This window comes from Aptenodytes patagonicus, chromosome 3 (assembly GCF_965638725.1).
Source record: "Aptenodytes patagonicus chromosome 3, bAptPat1.pri.cur, whole genome shotgun sequence".
NCBI lineage: Eukaryota > Metazoa > Chordata > Aves > Sphenisciformes > Spheniscidae > Aptenodytes > Aptenodytes patagonicus.
The window spans coordinates 35,081,323-35,101,753 of NC_134951.1; the positions used below are offsets into that span (position 1 = coordinate 35,081,323).

A 20,431-nucleotide genomic window follows, 5' to 3' on the forward strand; every position below is an offset into this window, starting at 1 on the left:
TGTGACTCAACATAACGAAGCACAGCATGACCCATCGCCAGAAAGGTACTCTGCAGGGGACTGGTACTGTGTAAGATTTATACCTATAATTCTACAAGTAAAGCAGAGACAGATTCTCATCTCAGTTACTCCAACAGTAATGAAAAGCAATTCCATTGGCTTTAGCGGTATCAGTATTTCAGTACACAGTTTTTCCCAAAGCCTGTGATCTTTACATAGGCAAAAACCCTACTGAAGTCAGCAGCTCAAAATGCTAAATATTTGGAAACTAGGGCAAATTTATCATGATATTTAAATGAACAATTGTAGAGAAGTTATTCCTCCATCTCACTGCAAAGTGAAGAGTGCTGGATTCTGTAATCTTCTTGAACAGATGATAACTATATAAACCCTTAAATTATTTAGGTAAATTATGTTTAACATACACGTTTCCAATTCCACTAGTTTATGGAAGGAAATCAAGCAATTTTAAATTTAGAATCAGGCAGATGAGCAAAAGAAGAATTAATATGCAAAATTATTTCAAGCACACAGAACAAATTCAGTCCTGATCCATTTCCTACCCACTTAAAATTGCCAGGGATATAAGCCATCAGATAATTTTTTTATTCATTTTTGTATCTTAAGTTTGTAAGATAGCAGTCTAGTCCTGCTTTCCTTGTGTACTCAGCCCACTATTAACTGCTTCATGTGTGAAATGAGTGCAAGATCAGGTATTTTATCAAACATTTGAGTCCTTGCTTAATTTTTTAAATACAGTTGGCGGGGTGGGTTGTGAAACATTTGTAATCCATCTAAGGGAACTTCTGAAACACTACTGTTTTCTTTTAATCTTTTTCATAAATACCTAAGAGTCTTATTAATCCCGTAGCCTGAGTGCTTACCAGGAAGATTTCTTTAAGATTTCGAGGCTAATTCCTACCAAGGCATCAATATAACCAAGATAAGTCATCTGGCTGAGCAGTGGAAGCCCTGAATAGTCCCACTGACTTCAGGATTTATCAAAAGCAGCAAGTATTTTAAAAGGTTAACTACATATTGATTTGAATACTACAAAATAACTGCTTATTTTATTAAACCTGTTTCTTTAATAGTTAATTTCTCAGGTGAGCCCACTGAGATAACTTACTTCTTGCTAAACGAAGATGTTAGAAATGTTAGTACAATCCACTAGAGATGGCTATAGAAATTCCTCTGGCCAACCTCATGATAATGCAGTATCATGTACCCAGGGGTGGGGGTTCCTTTGCTCAAGATGGAGACACTTGTGTCTGCACCTCCTGAAGCCTCCTAGAGTCACAGCTGACCTGGCAGGCACTATCTGGCACCCATCAAATAAGCAATAACAATAAAATCTAGCTAAGCATTTTTAAAAGCAACTGTCCTAAGTTATTAGCCAGAAGTCATTTGCTAGGACTCATTACCCTCAGCTGGTCTCTATTCTTCAGAAACATCCAGTTCTGAGCTAATTATTTCTCTTATGAGCTAATTAGCTTCTTAGCTGCATTTTGTCTTTTCCATTAGTGTCATCATCAATATCAATGGAGCGCTACTATGTAAGATATCTTACTTGTAATGCAAAAGGAAAAGCACCTGAAGAACTTCGGTGGCTGGATGTAAAATGCCAAGCCTTCAGGCATAAGCATTTGAGGAGCATTACTTCATAGAGAAGCATTATTCCCAAAGGAAAAATCAGGAAATCAGCCTATGAAATTCTCTGGATGTTCCAAGCTTACTGATAAAGCTTTATAAACTTCCAATTTTCATTTTATAATTTCTTATCATACTGTGTTTGTGATGTCACCTGCTGAAGTGGTCTGCAGTACACCACTACCCCAAATATAAACACTGTTCAAAAAGCAGCTTACATTTTTACATTGCTCTACTTTGTACTGAGGTGAGGATGCAGGCAAAGAGGTAACATTTCTAGAAGGCTACCTTCATGCTACTAAATTCAATATGCCCAGGACTGTTCTCTGATACTAAGTTCAGCTGGCATGAAAAAGTTTAGACCCGCTTAATTCCAAAATATGATGACTATATGCAGGCTGCTTATTGGGAATGGTCCATGGCCTATGCTAGCTGCCAAGCTGTGCCCAGGAATTGTTTGAAGAGTGCTAATTAGTCTGGACCCAAACCATGCCAAGGCCTTCTATAATATTTTAACAGTATAGATGATCAAGTGTGAATGCCTTGGAATGTTCCATGGCATTAATTTATCCATGTGGACACAGGGCCTTGTGATGTGACAGGTGCATTTGTGAAGTCAAAGGATTAAGATTTCATCCAGTGCATAAAGATAGCTAGCCCTTATCCCCCACATAAAAACATATCATGAACATACTCCTTTGTGCTAATATATTTTTTTAAAGCTTGCAATTAAAAATCAACACAATTATTATCCGAATTACCAGTATTAATTTTGTACTTGCTAACTGGTGGACACCTACAACAGGTTCATAGATTAAATTGAAAAATGACAGGTTCACTGTGTCAGAGACAATGGGTATAAGTCATGGCAGTTTCACAGGTTCTTATTACACGAAGAACACTATGTTGATTCTTCAGCAGACTTTACGCTAGAAGAAGCAATGGCCAATGGGAATTTATGTGGATGTTGGGAGAAGCTTAAGTCAAGACTTGTGTGCAATCATTTCTGTTCATTCTGGGATATACTTCTGGACCTTGGCAAGTATGCTAAGCAGCAAAATGACCAAGCTACAATTTAGTAGCGTTTTAAGGAAGCTATGTAAGCTTTTCAAGGCATAAGCTATTGCTACAGCACAGACTGAATAAATACGCTGAGCTGTGCCCATTTAATTGAGCTCTCAATCCCATGCCATAGCCACTGCAACATGGGCTTGTCTGTGTTAGTGTAATGATCATATGCTAGTCTAAAAAATTATTTTACAATTCCTGATAAATACTGACTGAACAGTGACAGCCAGGCAAGCCCTCTGTGCTGATACTGTAATTGGCTTGCTTGCCATTTCTATGCGTGCGCCCACCTCCCCATCCCTTCCTCAAAAGCCTTGAATGCCTTATGCCAGGGAACGGGCTTACTTAGGGTGACCTCTCCCTATTTCATAAGGCAAGAGAAGACACTGTCCATGGCCGCCAGGTTACCTGGTACTAATATGGCTGCCCATTAATGAAGGTGTGAGAGGAGATCTCTGCAGCGGAGCAGGCATGGAGCCTGCTGTTGCCTGATATGCTTATTGAGGGTCCCTCCCCAGTGCTCCTATAGCACTTCTACCTTCATGCCTGCGTCAGCCGCCCAGCTCGGGAAAACAGTGCTGTGTATTTCTTCCAAGCTCACTCTAGTTTTGCCTCCCCCATCTCGGCGAAGCAGGAGCTCACAGCGATGGAGGCACGAACCTCGGTGTGCCTGCCCGGCGACAGCTACGGCGGCCCGCGCCGCCCCCGCGCCCCCGGGGCTCCCCCGGTCCCCCGGGGCCTGCGCAGCCCGCGGCGGGCGGCGTTTCAGCACCGCGGGCACGGACAGCTCCACGGCGCGGGGGCGCCTCCGGCCGGAGGCGGGCGGGGGGCGGCTCGGGCGGCTCTTCCCTCCCTCCCCTCCTCTCCCCTCCCCTCCCCTCCCTTCCCCTCCCCTCCCCTCCCCTCCCCTCCCTTCCCCTCTCCTCTCCTCTCCTCTCCTCTCCTCTCCTCTCCTCTCCTCTCCTCTCCTCTCCTCTCCTCTCCTCTCCTCTCCTCTCCTCTCCTCTCCTCTCCTCTCCTCTCCTCTCCTCTCTCCTCTCCCCTCCCCTCCCCTCCCTTCCCCTCCCCTCCCCTCCCCTCCCCTCCTCTCCCCTCCCCTCCCCTCCTCTCCTCTCTCCTCTCTCCTCGCCTCGCCTCGCCTCGCCTCGCCTCTCCTCTCCTCCCTTCCCTTCCCCTCCCCTCCCCTCCCCTCCCCTCCCCTCCCCTCCCCTCCCCTCCCTGCAGCCGCAGGATGCAGCTGCTGCCCGCTGGTACACCGGGAAATATTTACAATTGTTAAATACTCCACGTGTGAATAAAGGATATTGGGGAAATGCAGCAGGAGTTCGTGGTTGCTGCAATGCCTGGGTCTGAGAAAGCCAGAGCTACACCCGTGCCATTAAAGATGCCCAGCCTTGCTTGAAGTGCTCTGCATAACTTGCTAACTTCTGTAATGCTTCTCAGTCATTTCATCATCCCAAATTCATACCAGTAAAACCCACCTACCATGCCACATTATAAAGATTATGGAGAGTTCTGGTTTTTAAAAAAAAATATTGGAAATGGCCTAAGGTGTGCCTCTCCTGTGCTGTTAGCCTGAGCTACTTACTGCCAACTTCACTCCTTCTGAGTCAGCTTACTGAGAGGGGCACACTCTAAAATTACACTGGAGCAGAGCAGCAAGATCAGGCTCAGTGACAGAGGAGCAGCACACTGATGCACTAGAACACTGTCAGGACTCAAGCCTTAACCTTGGACAAGACACTCACCTCAAGTGCGGTGACTTTTTAGTTTAGGCCAGGGCCAAATTTCAGGTATACCATGAGGTAGCATTGCAGTGTAACAGCACAGTGGTGACTGGAAGTACCAGTCAGTGTCTTGAATGTGGTAAATTCATGATACTACAGCACCATAGCCAGCCAGCAAGCCCAGTGGCAGTAGTCAGCTCAGATGCCGTGGTGTATTAACACAGCTGGAATAGACCTGATCAGGGATAACGTGTATATCGAGCATACACCTCTCTACAGCCATCTATAGCAATAAATCTAAACTTTCTTAAAAATGAAAATATTACAGCTTTGATAGCTCAGACTGTTTCTGAGCTAAGAAGCATGAGTCGAAAATCTGAGAATTTCCAACTTTTAGTGAAATGAAGATCCCATTTACTGTCTGTGGTTGGATTCACATTTATACACTAGCAGCCTTGACTTGCCAGTGGGATGGAACAATGTAACCACCCAGGTAAGCTGTACGCTAGCTTAACTTGGTGGCTACGAAGGTAGAAGTGAGGGAGGACTGCAGCAAGCAAAAGTTGTCAGTGATAGCCGGTGTATGACAGAAACACTTTGTACTCCGATTATTCCTAGCTGAAACAGTAGTCCAATTAAAGGTCTTGCCAGTTAATTGCTAAGTAAAGGCATTCTTAATTACATAAGGTGCTGGACCAGAATCCAGACTTGCCTAAGTTTGGCAAAGACATCTCTACCCTGCTGTACTGTCTCTATTCCTTCACTGGCAGCAAGTCTGGCCTGTAAAGCACAAACACAATTAGATTCCTAAATCCTGGTTCCTATTGCAACTTGCCTGTGACATGCTAAATAATAGTTTTCATCTTTTATAGATTAAGTGACCATAAATCAGCCAGGAACTTTCCTTCCTTACTAAAACTTACTAAACTTACTAAACATGTACCGGTTATCCAAAAAGCAAAAAAAAAAAAAAAAAAAAAACCCTTACCATACAATCAATCAGCTTTTATCCTACCTTGCCTCTGCAATCCTTTAATGATCAGAAAGATTGCCCTGTGTCAAAGTTTTGAGAAAACTTTCCTCGCTCTTCTCCTGTTATCTTTTCTTTGCCTCCCTATCTCTTTTCAAGTCATCAACAACTTTTGGCTTCACTTTCTGGAGGTGAATCGCTTTCTATCAGCAAATCTTGAGGCACCCTGAGCAATGTCATTGGTAGAGGAAAATGGAAGTCCCTGAAATTGCTGTTACAGAATCAGTCTGGTCTGGTGGCGGCGATGAAAAAAAAGTTGAACTCCTCTTTCTCCTTCCAAAAGCTTTGCAAATGAGGTGATCTAGCTGGGGAGAGGATCTATCCCTTAAATGATAATATTGCAAAATATGTATATTTTAAAGTTAAACAACAAAAGGCATTACCTTGTTGGGATCCTGAATTCTACATTGGGTCCCAATTTATAAGCCACTTGCAGAGAAGTGGAGCCCACTACTCTCTGGATAATTCCTTGGGAAGCAGCTTTTTCTATTTGGAACTGAGAAATCAGGTCAAAGCCTACAAGAAAAGATATACATGTCCAGAATGTAACTTTCATTTTAATTTAATCAGAGAATTGTGCAGTCACAGAGCTGAATATAACCTGATAAGGTTTCTGAACAGCAGCTTTTTCCTGAAAAAGTTGGGATGCTACTTGCCTGGTAAGTCATCTTGGCCAATCCTGATTGTTGGGCAGAGATCAGTTCTCTGACTGGTACCCAGAATGACTGGTAGTCCTGCAAAAAAGGGTAAATTTATTAACCATGTGCCTGCACATTGCCTCGGATCACCTTAAAAAATTAAGTGAAGCAACTGTAAGAATATTATGAATTAAATAGAGCTATAAATAATAATAATTAGATGTATATAATAATCAATTTAAACTGTACTCAGTGAAGTCAGAGGTCTAAGAAAATAAGCATCTCTTTCTAGAGAGCTCCAAACTTAAAATTATAACTTGACTGATCGTTTGATTTTTTTTTTTAAGTCTTAAATGAGAGTGTTATAATAATTCCTCTCTTGCAGAGTTATGGAGAAATAGTTGTAGCATAAGAAGGCCTGCTGTGTAAAGAGTTTTTGGGTTGGAACTTTTGGTGGTTTAAGCAAACTTTGAAAAAAAAAGCCAGTTACCTAAATCAACAGTCTCCCTAGTCTCAAGGAAACTTAAACAAACCTCATGCCAACAGAGAAACTGTTGGCATCTTTTCCATCCTCTCTGGTATTCCAGGTGTTCCCACCTTCCTCTGTGCCACATTTGATCAGAGAATGATCATTCATGAAATATAGGGTGGGGGCAAGAAGAACTTACATACCTTTTTTGTTGACCCAAACAAGAATGTAGAAGAAATTTGTTTGAAGAAACCAAATTTAAAAATCTATTTTTTCAGAATATTATCAGTTAAAAAGCCCTGTAATGAACATGAAAACCTACCAGATTCCCCTAATTTAAGGAAGGAGGAAGGAAAAATAAACTTTTATTTGAAGAGTTTAAGAGTCATGTGCAAGTCCAGTATCGGGTCAATCTGGAAAATGTTAGTAGAGTCTGGATGGGGAAGAATGAAGTGTGCAAGTTGGAAGGAGATGCATTTCTAACCTACAGAGAGCCTCTTGTGTGCTGCAAGGGCTCAACCATAAATGTGGGTTTCCTTCTGACAACATAGATTTAAAGGGAACATTCAGGTTGACATGTTACACCTCAGAAATGGCCTCATTCTATATTATTTGATGAGACATATGGCTGACATCCAGCCATTTATATTTTATGCCCAGCAAATAAAGTGGAACCAGTTTGTTGCCACAGGTAGCAGAAGAATATCTAACTAGAAGCACTGAAAGATGCAGGGAGGTTTGCGTCCTGTATCTACCACCTATATCCAGATTTTAATCCTTACCTTAAAAATATATCTAATAGTGAGCTTAAAATAGCACACACACCTCTTGCTTTTTCTCCTCTTTCTCTTATACATACATCCATACATACACACAGACAGTTCTCCCTTCCTGCGATGGCTAGCTAGAGAGGATTTTAATTTTGAGTAAGCTCAGAATAATTCTTTTGACAGTCAAAATTACAGAAAGATGAAATGCAGATAAAGTCTGTCTCCTTACTTGATTGTTGCTGGATGGTGGCTGAGATGAAAGACCACAGAAAACTACAGACGTAAAAGAAAGCTGTAATTTTCCTGTAAACAGAAAGAAAACTCCAGTATGAACGTATAGTTTCTGACAGATTCTGTTATTGACTTTCTTCTTAGAGCCGTGCATATTAAAGGTATAAAAACCCAAGTTAAGGATTTACTAACAGATTTGACAAGACAATTTCTTTACATGAGAACTTTTTATCTTTGCCTTATAATAAAGCATGTCAATAAAACTCTTTCTATTACCATTTCCTTCATACAATGCTGTCATAAAACCAAACAACAAAGGCGGCAGCTGGCAAGGACAGCTTGAACTGTTCTAATCTCTTATTTACAGATTTCTCTAAATCCCACTTGTTTTCTTACCAGTTGCTTTTCATCTTCACTGCTGGCTTTCTTCACTTCTCTCATGTGAATACGTGGTGTCTGTAGTCACACTCTCTGCTTCCCGCTCATTAGTCCTGTAGAAGAGAGCGGCAATGGGTGAGGACGGCTCCTCCTGCCCCACACAGGACCCAGCAGGGAGGGAGGGGCAGGCTGCTGGGTCTGTTTTAATCTTGCGAAGGGAAGGAGGTGGAGGCTGGACAGACATGTGTGTCCTGGCGGGCTCTGAGGGCGGATCTCTGGAGCCAGCTGAATATAAAGAAGCCAAGAGAGCAAAGGAAAGGCTGCTGCTTGTGCCAGCATCAGGGCAGGGAGATTAAGGAAATGTGAGTTCAGCAGTGCCAGTCACTGGATGGCGGGGTCTGCTGTTCAGCCAGGCACATGAAAGAATAATACGTACCAGAGGGGGCTGAGGAAGCTGGTGGCCCTAACGTGGTGTTAAGACTAAAAGCTTTGAGAACAAGAGAACCGCGGTCCTATAAAGAAAGCATTTCCATTTCTCACTGATTTACTCATCGGGTGGCCTCAGGAGAAGACTAGCTGGTGATGTCCCAGTCGGTTCTTCTGAATAAAACCAATTATTTGAAAGGGTTTTCATTGCTTAAACTTGAACCTTTTCAAGGAATACACTTAGGCATTACTAAGCAGACTCCTGTTCTTCAGTTGTCATTGATAAAGTACTCACTTTCTATTACATACGTTTGGACACACACAGACATATTTGTTCACATGGATGTAAAAAGAGAGAGAGAGACTAAAATCAGTATGCAAGGAAAAAGAGGTGAACAGCCAGAAGGTCCTGATAGTTACCATGGTCAAAATTCATGTATGTAGGGAAAAGTATGCTAGTTTGTGCTAATACATCACATTTGTAAGGTTTCATCTTCTCTAGATTCTTAATATTCTAAAGTAGTTTAAATTTCCAGAATTTTTTAAGTGGAGGATATAGCAAATACAATGATTTCTGTTGTCTGCTGAGAGTCTGAAGCAATAACTGAGTCCCAATTTGCTGTACTCACATTCCCAGTATTGGTAATTCCAGTGTCAATGTTGTTCACACTTTTATGTCTATTGTTAGAAAGGGAGGGGCTGGATCACGTACTCTTCGCTGGGTAAAAAACTGGCTGGACGGCCAGGCCCAGAGAGTGGTGGTGAATGGAGTTACATCCAGTTGGTGGCTGGTCACGAGCGGTGTTCCCCAGGGCTCAGTACTGGGGCCGGTCTTGTTCAGTATCTTTATCAATGATCTGGGTGAGGGGATCGAGTGCACCCTCAGTAAGTTTGCAGACGACACCAAGTTGGGCGGGAGCGTTGATCTGCTCGAGGGTAGGAAGGCTCTGCAGAGGGACCTGGACAGGCTGGATCGATGGGCCCAGGCCAACTGTATGAGGTTCAACAAGGCCAAGTGCCGGGTCCTGCACTTCGGCCACAACAACCCCATGCAGCGCTACAGGCTTGGGGAAGAGTGGCTGGAAAGCTGCCTGTCGGAAAAGGACCTGGGGGTGCTGGTTGACAGCCGGCTGAACATGAGCCGGCAGTGTGCCCAGGTGGCCAAGAAGGCCAATGGCCTCCTGGCCTGTATCAGAAATAGTGTGGCCAGCAGGAGGAGGGAAGTGATCGTGCCCCTGTACTCGGCCCTGGTGAGGCCGCACCTCAAATACTGTGTTCAGTTTTGGGCCCCTCACTACAAGAAGGATGTTGAGGTGCTGGAGCGTGTCCAGAGAAGGGCAACGAGGCTGGTGAGGGGTCTGGAGAACAAGTCTTATGAGGAGCGGCTGAGGGAACTGGGGTTGTTTAGCCTGCAGAAAAGGAGGCTGAGGGGAGACCTCATCGCTCTCTACAACTACCTGAAAGGAGGTTGTAGCGAGGTGGGTGTCGGTCTCTTCTCCCAAGGAACTAGCGATAGGACGAGAGGAAATGGCCTCAAGTTGCGCCAGGGGAGGTTTAGATTGGACGTGAGGAAAAATTTCTTTACTGAAAGAGTGTTTAAACATTGGAAGAGGCTGCCCAGGGAAGTGGTTGAGTCCCCATCCCTGGAGGTATTTAAAAGACGTGTAGATGAGGTGCTTATGGACATGGTTTAGTGGGCATGGTGGTGTTGGGTTGACGGTTGGACTCGATGATCTTAGAGGTCTTTTCCAACCTTAATGATTCTATGATTCTATGATTCTATCATAGACATGAACAGTTTGCCATGAATAATGTCTCATTTTCATGCCTAAGCAAGCAGATCTTGGGTGATACCACTTTTTCCCCCTTCAAGAGAAAGGTACGTTCAGGGAGCCTTGCAGTCCAGCATCATGATGGTGAACATATGCTATCTGTGCCAGAATTGGCACATGAAACCACTGTCAATAAAGAAAATTAAAAATTGGAGAAATATTAATTTGATTTCACAATAAGTTTGCCCAAATGACCATACACCTGAGTCACTTGTCCACCATGCAAATATTACCATTCTGTCATGCAGCCATAGCTGTAGGGCACAAGAGGAGTCTGTAAGGAGCAGGAGGGAGAAGAGGATGTGGAAATCACCTGAAGCTATAAGGAAGGGGAAGGGATGATGGGAAGGAACAAGTGAGAGCACCCAGGGCTTAGAAGGAGTACCAGAAGGTTGGTGGAGGAATAGAAAAGAGCCAGGTGCCAAACCATCTCTTTCGTCATATATGTAATTTATGGCATTAACTTTGCCTTTGAGACTGCTTAGTATCGTCAATCTATTTGTGGCAGCATGAAGGAAGAAAAAGCCATCCCTGTAGTTAGATATGGAACTAAGGGGTACCATCTTTGAGTAAATTAGCAAATAGTTTTTGGCACATGACATGAAGATGTCTGGCATTGCTTGTGTCTGGGGTTATTGACACACACATAATGCCCTCCAAAGAGGGGGAGCCTTGTTCAGAGAAATTCGGAGAACACATACTCTGTTTCTGAGCAATCTATAATCTGTTTTCTTTTGCATTTCATTGCAGCAGTTCTCATGGGTGGAATTTATTTTATGCCTGGAGTATTTTCCCAATCCAGGATCTTCAAAAGACATACTGAATAAAACATGGGAGACTCTATGTAATTAAGGTTTGGAAAACCCGTTTGCTATTCTATTTGTTGGCAAAAGAAAAACTCTTTAAAATACGCTGATAGGCTCTGATTGTCCCGTGTGCATTTTGATGTCTTCATCTTGAAACAAAACTTGCAATCTATGATGAAATTCCTGATGAGGTGTTCTACTAATAATTGTCACCTTATCTTCAAAGAGCCAGACAAATGTTAGTAGACAAACTAGTGCTAGCTGATTTCATAGTCAATATTATTCCCATTTCATGCAGATGTAAACTGAGATAGATGGAGTAGATATATATCTTGCTGAGGGTCACAGAGACAGTCCCCATCCAACTAGCATTCACATTTAGATGATCTGAGTACTTTAATACTGTCTTTACATCACTTTGTATTTTTCTCTTTTTATGCATTAGGCTAATACAGGTTTTTTTCAGAAAATCCCAGTGCACGGTGATTGCTGTTACCCACTTACTTGGGGATTCATCATCTAAGCACTAACTGCTAAACTGTTGAAAGTAGATTAATTAAACAACATAGAACATGATTCTCCAAAAGATGTCTGTTCTTTAGCTAAGGTATGGTGACTTAGTTCAAATAATATCTCCTGAAGACAAGCTAGGTAGGAATGTCATCACCTCGCTAGCATTTTAAAGTCCGCTTACACATCTGACTGCACATTCCTCTCCTCAAATATCTGATTCCGTATTCCTGTTCTTCTGTGTAGCCTGTGTTGGAGAACATGTATTCATACAGCTGTCTGGTGAGACTGCGGCTGGATTGGAGGGAAATAGCAAATAAATCAGGTGGACCCAGCTTCTCTTGCGGATATAAAGCTTGCTCTCTGTGATGAAAAAGGTTGCAGTGAGATGGCTGTAGTTAGACTTTCAGAAGGCGCAATCCAACACAAACCACAGAAACCAACATTTAGCTCAGAAGGAGCCGTTAAATGTGGCAGAGAAGAAGGTTCCTCAGTTCAGGCTCAGGCTGATGGCAATTTAGGATGGCTAAATTAAGCCATCTCCTGACATTTATTGTTTGACTGGGCTCGAAGGACCTCAGTGTCACTGGCTTGTACTTTCAAGCAGGATTTTTAGGAGGGACTAGGCAAGTTTGTTCTTCCTCTGAAAAGTATTTGCGGCATATATGCAGGCACTGAGAGCTCAAGAACAGGCTTGAGGAACTGGAGGAACCAAAGTCCAATTCGCTTTGTTTAAGTGGGGCCACTGCCCGTGTGAGTGGTCTCACAAAGGAGCAATGGTTGGTGCCCCCAGCCCTGACCCGCTCTTCCACGCACAGCTGGAGGGGAGAGGAGCAGCAGGGAAGACTGGAGGGAGGTCACTTCTTATTTATCTCATCTCTCCTGGAAAGTTACTTCTGTCTCATGCAGTCTTGTCTAAATTGTGCCTTCAGTCTTTTCACTTAACTTTAGCTTCTTAAGGCCATGTTCTCCGTTCAGTTTACAGTAACAAAAATCTGCTTTATACATTTCAGCCTTTTTTATTCTCACCCATAGCACAAGGGTTACTTCTCTCTTTGTGTTTTAGCAGACTCTAGGATAAGCACATACTACTCACTTAACTTGTGTGAGTTTGTTGCTACATTGTGTTTGTCTCTGATAGCTCAAGATTAACTGCGTGTGGCTGTGAGTGATGGTGTTTCTGAAAGACCTGCTCTTTATTAATCACTCTAAGAGTTAAGACAACTTGGACCTGTGACTGATCTCATTGACATCAGGGGCAAAACTTGCACTGACTTAAGTGCCTTTTAATTAAACCAGCAACAAATAATTAAACCAGCATCCACAAGTGTAGGGTAATTGAATTGACAGCAAAACTATAATCCTTGTCAGGCTCCAACACATCATTGGAATTTAACAAATAATTTACTATACAATAAATTCTTACCTTCATCATACAAATGTACTTTTCTGTCCAAAATTTTATGAATTTTGGCATGGGAAGAAAAACAGCTTTTCTTTCCAAGCTGTCGGATGCCATTTTTTATAAAGACCAAACAGCTTCTTTCTAGGAGAGGTCGCTCAAAGAAACCTGGGAGTACGTGGGGCCAGATTCTCATCTCCTCAGCACAGTCATCTTTCCAGGTGAACCTCACTGTAATGGCATTGCAGCCAGGTTGTGAACACCCAGGCTGCGCCAATGTAGTCTCCAAAATTCAACAAATTCCTCTGGAGTTTTCTTGGAGCACAAACAGAGATGGTCTATATATGGGGCCAGACAAACTTGCACCATAGCTCCACGTCCCCTTGCCATAATAGTTCTTTCTGTGGATGAGGCTTGCAGTTCCCATTACCTTTGGATGAAAGTCTAGATTGTGGTATCTTTCGTATTTTCATTTCTTTCTAGGTCAGAAGATTTGTACTTTGTCTCCAGGGGTGCCAGACAGCGATTATCCCTGAATGTTACAGTCAGTGATTCCAATTATCTTAAATACAGGAGAATTGATTTTCTAGTGGAATGGCAGAGAAAATCAAAAGAAAAGTTAAGCAGACTTCAAGCAGAACTATGCTAATATTGCAATGAACACAGTTGTGTTTTGGCAGAAATTAGGATTCTGATCTCACTTAACTTACATCTGTGTCCATCTACTGATTGCATTGATTTTACTGATTCTCAACAACTGAAACAAGATCAGAAACAGAGTTTGCCTACTTGTGTTAGTTATTTGGTGAGCGTAAGACATAGTGAAGAATTTCTTATCTATAATAACAAATAGTATTACGAAGAGCTGGGTCCAAAATTCACAATTGCATCTAACTAAAGACAAAAATCCTCCACTAAATTTGGAAGTATTTTCAGTCCCAGTGTAATAAGCCTTGATGATATTGTTTTATATTGTTCTCTTTCTCTCACTGCACATTGTCTAAATATTATCCCAGCTCACTAGCACATCATTTAGATGATGAAAAACATGTTCTTTTATGTTTCAACAGAACTGGGAAAATATAATATACCTCTAAATACATTCAGGTTCTTTTTGAGCCGAAACTATGTCACCTGAACACAAATTTCAACTCTTAAAACCAGAACCTTTTGTAACTGTTGACCTGATGGAACTTAGTTCCATTGATATTTATCTCTAAATGCTGCAGCAAGCATAATTTATTTTACTGTCATGAAATACCCTTTGAGAGAAATCATGTCCTTGCTAACACCAGTAACAAAACATCCGTTGGTTTAAATGGGATCAAGATTTCCCTCTCTTACACAAGCATATGTGCACCACAACACTGGTTCATAGGTAAAAATACTCATGAAAATAAAAATAGTGCATGGCTATTTTGGACAGTGACAATTTTAAAGGGCGGGCTTTCTCCAGCACTCCCTGCCTTCCCCGGCCGGGCTCAGGACCCTGCCTCCCTGTCCTCAGCCCAGCCGGGTTCCAGCTGCCCAGCCCCGAGGACAGGGCAGGTTTCCCTCAGCCCAGCCCAATGCCCCTTGTGAGCAAAAGCCAAATGGGACATGGCAGAGAATGAGAGGTCCTGACAGGGCAGGGAAGGAAAGAAATACTTATTTCCATGTACTTGTTTCCACAAAAGAGCAAATTCTATTCTGATTTCAGTGGCAGCTGGGGAAAAAAGCTAGATTTCACACTGTTGAAGACCATGAGGCTTCTGTGGCAGGTTTTTTTCCAAAATGGTGATCTCCAAAGTCCCCAGGTCTCTCCAAAGTAATTTCGGGCTTGTTGCAGACTTAGGGCATCACTGTGTAGGTTCACGCTTTTTCAAGTACTGTCTGAACAGCTCTGGGATGGGGAGAATTAGACAGACAGTTTGTTTTATAATGAAAGCTGGGTTTCAACAAGGTGATGTGAGGGACAGTTCCAGGACCACAGAAAGCTGGCACACACAGGCCTCTATACAGAATTTATGACATTTAGAAAATATATTTTAATCTGTGAGATATGTTCTGTATCAAAAGAACTGTGCCAAAATTTAAAACTTGTTATTTTCTTTCTTGTAAGAAACATAAAGGACATAAATAGGTAAGAATAACACAATAATTAAATACTGTGAAGTATAATTCTAACAGTTTATAAGTAAGTATTCAATTATTTATAACAAGGCTTACATTTCAATTGCACTGATTTTGCAGTTCCACTTACACCTGGTTATTGACCTCAGCAGAGCTACTGGGTTGTGAAAAATGTTCTGGCCAGAAGCTCATTCAAACTAACAAAACTAACACAACAAAAAATTGTTAACATTATTCCTTCCCTTTTCTCTCAGTGAATCCACCATTACACCACAACTGGCAGCTTCTGAGCAGTGTGCCACTATCATGACAACCATGGAGTAGAAAATGAAGTGTAAATTTAACGATCATTTTCAAAGCAGAGGTGGCTTATTAGCGAAGTCCCACAGGAATTTTTACAAAGGCCTGCACCGTTCAAAATATTCATAAGTGTGATCTGGAAGGAGTGTGAATAATGAGGAAGTAACATCTGCAGATACGAGGAAGTTACCTGAGCAATAAAAATGAAACCTGAGAGTGTAAAGTTGTGGGAAGGTCTCAAAATACCTAGTAAGCATTTGATAAAATAGGTGAAATTCCATATAAATAAAGAGGAAATAGCCCTAAAGTTATGGTAGCTTCTACCATTCTAGAAAGGTATCTGTCAGCTGTGATAGGAAGAGCTATGAAAACATACCTTGGTGCTCAGTAGTGGGCAAAAAGCAAACGGCATGCTAGGAGCAATTGGGAAAACAATAGTGAACAAAGCAGGAACCATCAAACTGCTGCTGTATAAACCATGGCCAGCAGGGATGATCAAAGGTTTGGACTGGTTTCAGTATGAAAAACAATTAAATGGATGAGGATTCTTCAACCCTGGGGAAAAAAAAGAGATCTAATGAAGTCTAAGCAGCATGGAAAAAGTGAATAAAGAACAATAGTTGCTCTCTTGCAGAACAAGGACTAAGGTTATCAGCTGAAGCTGGAAGCCAGAAGATTCACAGACGGCACTTCCCCATACAACTTGTAGGCAAGTGGTGGGATTCTTTTCCACCACTTTTAGCGTTCACCGTTGCAAATGCTAAAAGTTGTATGGGATCAGAAAGATACATGGCAGATTAATGGAGGGAAAATCCACCAGGGATCACCTCCAACTCACAAAGTCCCCGGGCCACAAATCACTGCAGACTCGGAAAATACATGGGAGAAGTGTTCCTATGTATTTGTTCTATTCCTACACGCTTCTCTAGGCATCCACTATTAATACCTGACCAGAGAAAGTATGCTGTACCAGATGGACCTTTGGTCTGACCTGATACAGCTGTTCTTATCTTTTAACACTTAAAAGATTTGCAATACTGAAAATTCAAAAAGGAAAGACTGCCCTTGTAATACCAGCACACATTTCAGAGGACTTAGACCTAGCAGCACTCCTAAAAACAAAGCCAGCCATGGTCTGCGAAGGAAGAGAGTTTCTTTCTGCTGTTTCCTAATTTTTTCAAAACGCAAGATACTGGGATGGAAGCTTTGTTCCTGTACACAGAGAGGACTCTCAAAGATCACCTCACAGACTGGATGTCAGAAGAGAATCCAAAAAGCCTAGAAGCATAGAAAAATTTAGACTGGGGAGGACCTGTGGAGGTCACCTGGTCCAACCTCCTCTCAAGGCAGACTCATACTTCAGAGTCAGAGCAGCTTGCTTAGGGCCTTACCAGGCTGGGACCTGAGTATCTCCAAGGACAGAGACTCCAGAACTGCCCAGGGCAGCTGCACCAAGGCATAGCCAGTACTGTGATGGCAGCTTTTTCTGTTTGTTCAAGTAGAATTTCCACCACTACAACTTATGAACACCTCGGTACCTGTGTTTGTTAGCGCTCAGAGCTCCTGGGCCTCATTCCTCGCTCTCTTGCCCTTGAGAATGAATGTGAGAAGGACTTTCACTAGCAGGAACAAGTGATTTGATAGTTACTTTCTACCTAGTTTGCATAGCTATAAGTAGCTATTTGTGCTGCAAGAATGTGAAGAATCAAGTGCTCAGATAGTTTAAGAGCAACGTAGGGCAAGACTGCATGAATTCAGAAAAGAAAAATACCTTACAGTGATATCTGGGGAATATTTCTTCTGGAAAACTATATGAAGAACTTTTCTTAAAAAACAGAACCACAAAAAAAAGAGGCTGAGCAGGAAAGTATTTATCATCTTGATTTATTTTTTAATGATTGGCTTTATAAAAGATTGGTAAATGTTTTACTGCAGCTCACTTAAGAAGGAATGTAGCGTGCCTATAAATAAATCCATGTTGATTATCTAGCAGCATAAGCTTCTCTGTCTCCCATGTTACTGATGCAATGCTCTGAAGTGTATCTCATCAGATATGATTAGATATTTCCTGTTGTCATGTGTAAATTAGTCACTCACTCTTGCAAATGTCACAGAACTTGTTTTGCTGCTTTCTCATTTATTTTTGGACATCCTATAGTTGGGTTGCCCAAGACACCCGTTGTTACTACCATTTTTTTATTCCTTGGGTTTTTTGCCACCAGTGGGCTTCTTGTACAACAAACCTGAAAAGTCTTATTATCCAAAGAAGCTATACTTTCTGGATCTCTTTTGGTTAAATTTTTGTATGTAGGGTTGAAGAATTATTTTTAACAATAAAACTCATTGTAATATACCTCAAGACTTCTCACCTTTGCTTACAGCTGAGATGGTACCTGTGTTCATATGCTTTCCTAAGTACTTTACAGTCAATTGCCAGAACTTATGTCCTTATAAATTATGGATTGAGAAATCTGTAACATTTATAGCATGCGGCCAACTATCATTTTTTTGAGGGAAGATCTTTTTTGTAAAGCCAACATCAATTAAAAAAAAAAATCTCCTGCAAAAGTATTAGGAAGGTGATCATGGAAATTTGGCTGATACTGTGGTTGACAAATCAGGAGTCAAGTGACTCACCATGAAAACCAAATAGGAATGTCTCCTATGTATGGGATTCTCATCTCCATCCATGGGAGCTGTGCACAAAAAATGGGAATATAAATAACCTAACTAAGATACTCTGAAATATCAAACACATTTCTTCCCAAAATTTGTGATCTCTCCTGGGTTATGCAGACTGCATTGCATGCTGCAGCCACTCTGGAAAACAGCCAGTTGTTGCAAAGATTTACAGCATACTTTAAATATTTGAGAGGGAAAGTCATGTGTTCAAGGGGAAGGCAGCAGCGCAAAGGATTAACAGTGGGAGAGGACTTCTGCCACTTCTAGGTCAAGTGCTCGGAGTCAAACCTTGCTCAGAGATGAACAAAAGTTGTTACTATCTCATGTCTGCTAGTCCGTGTGAAATGAGTTAATGATCACAGGCCAACCCCTGGCAGACAAGCATCCCACCACAAAATCACTCTCCCTTCTGGTAGCCTTGTAAGAAAACCAAGGACTAATTGGGCATGGAAAATGAACTACCTTGTCTCCCCTAACCAAGGTCTTTCCAGGCTAAGGATGAAACCAGGTGGTGGGGAAGGGTGAGCAAGCAGCTGCTTCCCTGGCACTAGCAATTTTGAGGATAACCAGAGGAGTTTACAGGAGGGTTAAAACAATACCTTTAAAGCCCTTGTAGACCCATCTGAAAAACATAAGTACATATGAACAGCACTCTGTTTGGTACTATATTCTGAACAGTATTTCAGACAGATAGTTATGTTTGAATTCTTAAGAATATTTAGATTTGTGGTAAGAATTTGAAGGACCATTTTAGGTGTGAGTTCTCTCGAGCCAAATCTTCAAAAAATTAAGGTACTGGCCTGAAGAGCACAAACATCCTGCTTGTGTTGGGGCATACTGAATGTATCAAAAGTGTGACAGAAACCCATATACTAGTTCAGCTTTGCAGGGATTTCCAGAGGTCCTCCGGTCCAACCCCCTGCTCAGAGCAGGGCTAACCTCAGGTTGCTGAAGACCTGTCAAGTTTTGCTTATCTCCAAGGATGGAGATCCCTCAGCCTCTCTGGACAACTTGTTCTACCATTCGACTACTGTCTCACATGGATACTTTGTAAATATGCTTATTTACAGCATTCAAGCTGAACTAGTTAGCAGTCCTGGAGCAAAGAAGTGCCAGCCACACTGCTTGCCGCAATCAGCATATAAAAACAAGTGAGAACCTTCTCTGCAGGTGCTGTCACTCAGGCTGTCACTCCTGTACCTCTAGGACATTTCTCAGAGTATTGCAGAAGCTTTGATGTAATTGGGAAGAATACTCCAGGGCACCGAACACAATTTTCAAGGTAATGCAGGTCAAATTTGACACACAGTTTTCTCCAGTTCTGTGAAATTTCAATTCTTTTTTTCAGGAACTTTCCTATTTTTAAGCCTCCTCTGTAATCCTGTTTAATGAGCCTATAGGAAATTTTTTTTTTTAGGATGAGTTCAGGTCTATATTGGAGAAGCCTTTCCTGGCATAATAATGACAGACTGTGGGATTTCTTGTGACATTTTTATACTGGAAAAGTCGTAGTATACATATACAATTATACCAGATAAATGGGCTTTCATCAGCATAGTGTATTTCACTTGCTGAACTGGCATAAGCCAGTCCAGGAAAAGCAGAGCTTCATTTGAAGGAAATGCTCTAAATTAAGAAATCTTTTTCCAGTGTGAAGAGGGCACAAATAAACTGTCTGTGGCAACGTGATTAGTGAACTGACTTTTCTGTCCAACAGGTGGAGTTTTACAATCACCGATGCTCAGATTCTCATGCTATGCTGTTCATTCATTATAAATTAAATTAGTCCTAACCACATATTAGTACTGTTTACTATTGATAATGCCAGATGTATGTATGCATAGATGAATGAATTATTGGCCTTTTCCATCTTTATGTAGTATTCAGGTTGTTAAGACGTCCAAAGTCAGCAGTGCTGTTTCTATCTATAGTCATATGGCTGAGATAGTCAAGAAATGGGATTTTTAAATTTTTGTTTTCAAGCACTCTAACATTACCTGCAAGACAGACACCTTGTTTAAAAAGAACTTTGCTGCAAAAATATCAGAACACTTTGTTCTATCAAATAGGAATAAGCTTTATGTTCTTGTGTTATGTTGCCTGTTACTCATCTGATGTAAATGACCTTTCAGTCTTTTCTGCACTCTCTGCATCTTTGGTAGAATTAGTAATACACATGTCAATGATTGTCCACCTTTTAGTTACATAAAGACATTTTGGTAACTTCCCCATTGTGATCCCATAGTTTCGATAAGCTGAATTCTTATTTGTGTATTTGCTTAACATTGCACATTCTGCAGGGTTTTCATTTGCTTTGCAACACAATAATGCTCTTACTGCAACTGTAAAAACACCTAAAACCAGATGCAACTGCAACAGCCAGTAGAGTGATTGTGGACA

The 20,431-nt window shown here is 41.7% G+C and overlaps 1 protein-coding gene across 2 annotated transcripts in view; it reads right to left on the reverse strand.

The window, feature by feature from the left end:
* Positions 1–7,993, reverse strand: part of COL9A1 (collagen type IX alpha 1 chain) — a 78,858-nt gene extending 70,865 nt beyond the window's left edge. For both annotated transcript variants that reach the window (XM_076333009.1, XM_076333010.1), the window contains exons 1-4: positions 7,980–7,993; positions 7,582–7,655; positions 6,132–6,209; positions 5,859–5,991 (exon numbers count right to left, since the gene is read on the reverse strand). In XM_076333009.1, coding sequence (XP_076189124.1) covers positions 5,859–5,991; positions 6,132–6,209; positions 7,582–7,655; positions 7,980–7,993 — 299 coding nt within the window. The remainder of the gene's footprint in view (positions 1–5,858; positions 5,992–6,131; positions 6,210–7,581; positions 7,656–7,979) is intronic.
* Between the last annotated feature and the right edge of the window lie 12,438 nt (positions 7,994–20,431).